Source organism: Dermacentor albipictus, chromosome 8, assembly GCF_038994185.2.
Source record: "Dermacentor albipictus isolate Rhodes 1998 colony chromosome 8, USDA_Dalb.pri_finalv2, whole genome shotgun sequence".
NCBI lineage: Eukaryota > Metazoa > Arthropoda > Arachnida > Ixodida > Ixodidae > Dermacentor > Dermacentor albipictus.
Window position 1 is genome coordinate 6079215 of NC_091828.1, and position 6000 is coordinate 6085214.

Here is a 6000-nt window from a genome sequence, read left to right on the forward strand (position 1 = left end):
TAGGTGGGCGGATGAGATTAAGAAATTTGCAGGGACAGCAGGACCGCGATTAGCACATGACCGGGGTAGTTGGAGATGTAAGGGAGAGGCCTTTGCCCTGCAGTGGGCGTAGCCAGGCTGCTGCTGATGATGATGGTGATGAGGCTGCTGTCTTGAAACAAGAACTCGCCATAAATTTTGTGCAGCAGCCCACACATCACCCACAACCAGCAATGCCCTGGGTAAGAGGGTGCACCGTTAAACGAGAGTGCTGAAATTATGGAATGCGTACCAGGCTGCGATATATCCCTGCTAATTAGTCATGGGAAATATCGCAATAACGGATGGACTTACTCTAAGTAAAAAGTGAAAGACGCCATACTCCTCTGTTATTCTGTGTTATAAGTATAGAATTCGTTTATTTTTGAACTCATGTTTCTCATTACGCTGAACTAATGGCTCAGTATTGTTACAGTTTATAACCACGACCTTTATGTTGTACACTCAGTGGTTGCAATTATTTATTTATAAAATTTACACAATATTTTGAAGGTGTGTGGACATTTACGTGGGCGGCATTTCTGGCATACTTTCTGGTCGCTGCGTCCATGCTCCGATTGACTTTTCGTACTGACTCCCAATTTGGAGAAATTCTTGAATTGTAGTTTACAGCATTTCTTCTGGTGCGCTGAAAATTTAGGCGTTGAAAATGAAGTGCTGTTGTTTTACCCTAAACATGCTTTCATGACCATTAACAAAGGACATCGCACACTGAATTTGGGAATTGCAGGGAGACGACGGTGGGCCCCTGGTGTGCAAGCGCAACAGCGAGGGACGCCCCATGCTCGTGGGTCTGGTCTCGTACGGCGACCTGCCCTGCGGTCAACTGGGAGTGCCAGCAGTCTACGCGGATGTGACCCAAAACATGGACTTTATCACTGAGGCGACGGGTCTGCCTCGAGAGCGCTTCACGAAAGCATAGAGGGCACGGGAAAAGAAGAAAAGAGGTCAACGGGTTGATGCTGATTTGTAGTTTACAACAATGTGTATGGTGCCGAGCATCGAAGCACACGGATGGATGACATCGGGACTGGTTCTTGGACTACCTGAGAATTACTACACTACGTACTGTACAAAGGTTGCACTGACATACCTAGCGTGAATGTACGCTCGACATTGTGGCATAAATGCTGGAAATCTGTACGCAGGACAAGGGGTGTTACCGTTGTCAAACACATTTCAGTTACCTTCGATAAGCGGACGATGGTGTACATCCTGTTGAACTAATTAACAGGCGCATGTTGAGTTACCCCAACTTCATATGTGTAGCACATTTCTCCTGATCATGTAAAAATGCTGATGGTAACACATTTAATGAAATGGTTGACAATAAGTATAAATTTAGCTGCTGCCATCACCCATCTGTGTTTTGGTTCAGTAGCCAATAGAAAAATAGAAAACATCATTGCAGTAGTCGTGCTGTCACTTACAGCCTACTGTGGAAAGTTCAAGCGAAACCTTAAGAGGAAGCTTTAGCTCTAGTGATCCTTTCTAAATACATGTAAAAGGAGAATTCCCTTTTCTCGGCAACCACTGCGCCAAATTTGAAGAAGTTTGTTGCATTTAAAATAAAACTGCAAATCTTGTGATTTTGGCTTTGAACTTTTATTTAGGCCATAAATTTTTTATAAATAAGCGGCAAAAATAGAAAATTTTCAGAAAATGAAACTATCGAGTTTATAACTGTGTAACTCAGCAATGAAAAGTGATATGACAATGGTATGAATTGCATCTAATAATACATTTAAAGCGGAAGAAATTTATTTGTTGGACACCGAATCTAGAAAACTCTTCTAATAGGAAAATACCGCTTTCGCAGAACCCTCGTAGACAACGTAACTTCTTGTAACATATAAAATGACATAACAAATTTGTCCACTTTCAATGGTCTAAAGGATGCCGTTGACACCACCGCGATACCTCTTCATTCAGAGCCATAAATTTGGAAACTTCGTGCGTCTATACTTTTGAAACTTTCGAAATTTTCAAAATCTGTAAGAAAGTCAACCTTAAATCAAAATTCCGCTTCCAACAGTCACAAATTATTTAGCTTTCTTTCAAATGCAACAAATTTCGTTGAAATAAGTCCAGGGCTTTTCCCTGAATAAAAAGTTTTTGCGTTTTACATGTCGGAGCCGCGTCGGAGTTTGGCTCGAGCTAAAGCTTCCTCTTAAGTTCATGGGCGCTTTCCACAGAGCACCAAAGAGTTGATTGCACATGAACTCTTACGTAGAATGAACGCAATCTAACATTCTGTGAGCCAGATGAAGCCAAATATATGTAGCATATGAACACTTCTAGTATACCACAGAATGTTACCTTAACACTTTTTGACTGCGGCATTTACTCAACCCTGCGGCAGGGTGTCGGTGCCTGAAATAAGTAAAGCTAAAGTCCGAAAGATGGACTCAAAATCAATTACCTGAAATCTGAACCAAGGCCTTCGTTCTGACCGAGATAAGACAAAAATAAATTCCTCTTGAATTATTAGCTATAATTTTGGCGTGACGATCGCAATAAAATAAAATGCACAGATACCAGTTAGTGACGACTTCTGCCTAATTGTCCACAGGTATTTATAAAAAAGGCTATTAATGATGCGTTTAAGAAATGCAGTTTCTACGATAGCACTTTACCATATCTGTGTATGTCCTGTGAGACAAGGTATACATTTTCGTTTTACTTATCTTTTATGCATTTACATCCAGTAACCTCACTGTAAATGACATTCATGTGTGGGGCTGCGCTCTCTTTTTTTAAAAGGTGCAAATTCTTTTAGACCATGGCTGTCTATCACACCATTCACCACTTCATAAGTAGTTGATTTTTCTTTCGACAACAAAACATTGCACTTAGCATCTTTATTTCTAATAGTTAACGTGGTGTTTTGCCGTATTCTATTTTCATGAATGGAAATATCAGCGCAATGCATTCTTGCGCATATGGTATGCATGTTGAAAGCAAAATAGGGAGGAGATTTTCATTACATTTGCTATTTGCATTGACAGTGAATTGATGATAAGCATTTTATCTTTAATTGTTATACATACAGATACATTGATTTTAGTGTCCCGTTTTCTGTTCATCAAAAAAGTAAGGAAAAACTGCCCAAATGTGTATTATTTGAGTATGTAAATAGGACATACTGTCAGCAAAGAGGACTACCAAGTTCTTTATTTGTTCGCATTGTTCGTCTTCTGGGTCTTACACCTGTGCCACATGGGTACAGAAAATGGCATTCAGTAGTTAAGGCCTCGAGTTCCTGAATAACATTCATTTGGTGGAGCTGCCATGCGTAAAATTTAATGACGTTTGACCCAATGATGTCGATGACAGTGTCTTTTGAATGAAGCAATGTTAGGGTATGAATGAAAAATTAAATATGCCTTCACAAGTCCAAACTGCCCTAATAAACAGCCAATATATAAAACTAAGCATACTATGACACAGTTAGCTTCAGTTTCTTGTTGTGTTTTAGAATCGACCACAGTAACTGTGCCCAATGTATGTCAAATCCGAAGCCCAGGAACGAAATGGGGCCTGCCGCAGGAAGACCGTCGCAACGCCAACCTGAGAAATTTCGTCTGATCACGTGGAGTCCATGAACACAAAGACTGCACGTGAACATCCTGCGTGCCACGAAAGACTTACCGTGCAACAAATATAACCCATCCCCACGTGACATTCGTCTGTTTCACAGGTTGCCAAACTTTTGCGCAGCTTCGCTAGCTGCAACAGTCCTCGTCTTCTCAAAGATTCTCACGTGTTCTCTCACTCGCAGCTTCAACCGACCGATATCACACCTGCGCGTAACACTTCATCTCGTCATAGCCATTCAAAAGCTGTTTATCCCCCTCCAACTTGCACGACCGCTCATCTTAACTCTTTTTTCGTTAAAACAGTGAAAGGCTGGAATGATCCACCAACCTTAGCGGTGCACCACTCTAGTCATTCATCGTTCAAGGCATTCGTTGAAAATATGACCTAAATATACCCACCCCTAATGTAAAACCCTAAATGGGGTATTTTAGGTATGAATAGATGATTATCTAGAAAAGTTTCGTTCTCGTAAAAGTGCCAGTTGCACTTCAAACTTATGTGCAAATATTTTCTTACAGGTTTAGACGTTTCAAATACATTACTTACACTGAGAAATGCATACTATCAACGCTGTGGCTTGGGAAGCTACGGCATCGAGAGTACGCATATTTCAGTTGAATGAGTTCTCGCGAGCGCATTAAATAACGAATGGCATGACGGCGAATGCCATTTGATTTGTTCGTGTTGCACCACGCAAATGACATTAACTTATAAGGCATTATGAAGTTAGTGTCACTTGCTGTGCCCGTGTGGCACGGGTATTAATGATGGGGGCGACGTGTGCCAAAATGTAATAGAACACTTGTGGGTGAGCGCGCGAAAAAATATTGTAGGGACCATAGCAACGTGATAGAAAATTCGCGAACAGTCTTCGAGAAGACAACCAGAGAATCCATGGAAAGCAGAAATGTAATGACACCGCTTTGAAACCCGCAAAAGATGTGAGGCGGTTACAGGCAATTTAGTGTGCAGCTGTTGCCCATGTCAATCTCACCTTGCGCTTACTTCAACGATAAGTACAGAGAGGCTCGAAGCAACGTGTTCATAGGCAAGATTGGTTCACTCAAATTATAGAAAAAAGAGAGAAGAGCCGACGACGTCATGGCACGATAAATTAGGTGCCAAGGTATAACAAGACGCACAGTAATGTTCCATTAGAGATGGTCGGCGGAAACATTTATCGAAAGCCCATGGTTATGTCGACTTCCGGCTATCTCAGGGGACCAACTGCAATGCATGCTCACTGACCTGGAGAGGCAAAGCAGAAAGGTGGGTCTAAAAATTAATCTGCAGAAAACTAATGTTTAACAATCTCGGAAGAGAACAGCAGTTTCCGATAGGTAGCGAGGCACTGGAAGTGATAAGGGAATACATCTACTTAGGACAGATAGTGACCGCGGATCCGGATCATGAGACTGAAATAATCAGAAGAATAAGAATGGGCTGGGGTGCGTTTGGCAGGCATTCTCAGATCATGAACAGCAAGTTGCCATTATCCCTCAAGAGAAAATTGTATAACAGCTGTGTCTAACCAGTACACACCTACGGGGCAGAAACCTGGAGGCTTACGAAGAGGGTTCTACTTGAATTGAGGACGACGCAGCGAGCTATGGAAAGAAGAATGATGAGTGCAACGTTAAAGGATCAGAAAAGAGCAGATTGGGTGAGGGAATAAAAGCGAGTTAATGACATCTTTGTTGAAATCAAGAAAAGGAAATGGGCATGGGCAGGACAAGCAATGAGGAGGGAAGATAACCGATGGCCATCAAGGGTTACAGATTGGATTCCAAGGGTAGCAGGGGGTAGCAGGGGGCTGCAGAAAGTTAGGTGGGTGGATAAGGATTAAGAAGTTTGCAGGAACGACATGGCCACAATTAGTACATGACCGGGGTAGATGGAGAAGTATGGGAGAGGCCTTTGCCCTGCAGTAGGGGTAACCAGGCTGATGATGATCGTGATGATGGTTATGTGCTGTTCCGTCATTCTGTAGGCCAGTTTGTCAGGCGCTCATGATCTGTAGCAACCTTGTGTTTAGTTGATAATTAGCGGAGAACTTCATCTATGATGCGAGACGAGAAGCACTACGTTTGAAAGGCAACAGCAGAGCAGCTGCATAAAACTGAATCATATTGCAGACGTAAAAGCAATACCTGTAGCATGGCAGGTATGAACGAGCGTGCTGGTCTGAAGGGCGCAACATTGTGGCGAAGCTCATATAGATCCTCTGCGCTGATGTCGTATGGATTCAGAAGACATCGAGTTCAAGGCGCAAAGGCTGTTTCAGAGGTTGCTACTGCAGTGAAAGAAATCAGTGGACTCGCACGTGCCTCAGTGCCATTTTTAGAGGGCTCATTTCACACG

The 6000-nt window shown here is 42.5% G+C and overlaps 1 protein-coding gene across 1 annotated transcript in view; it reads left to right on the forward strand.

The window, feature by feature from the left end:
• LOC135910451 (inactive CLIP domain-containing serine protease A3-like) overlaps positions 1–3105 on the forward strand; it is a 122007-nt gene extending 118902 nt beyond the window's left edge. Inside the window, exon 8 of the mRNA XM_065442488.2 lies at positions 770–3105. Within this exon, the coding sequence (XP_065298560.1) occupies positions 770–961 (192 nt within the window). The 3' untranslated portion in view covers positions 962–3105. The remainder of the gene's footprint in view (positions 1–769) is intronic.
• The last annotated feature ends 2895 nt before the right edge of the window (positions 3106–6000 follow it).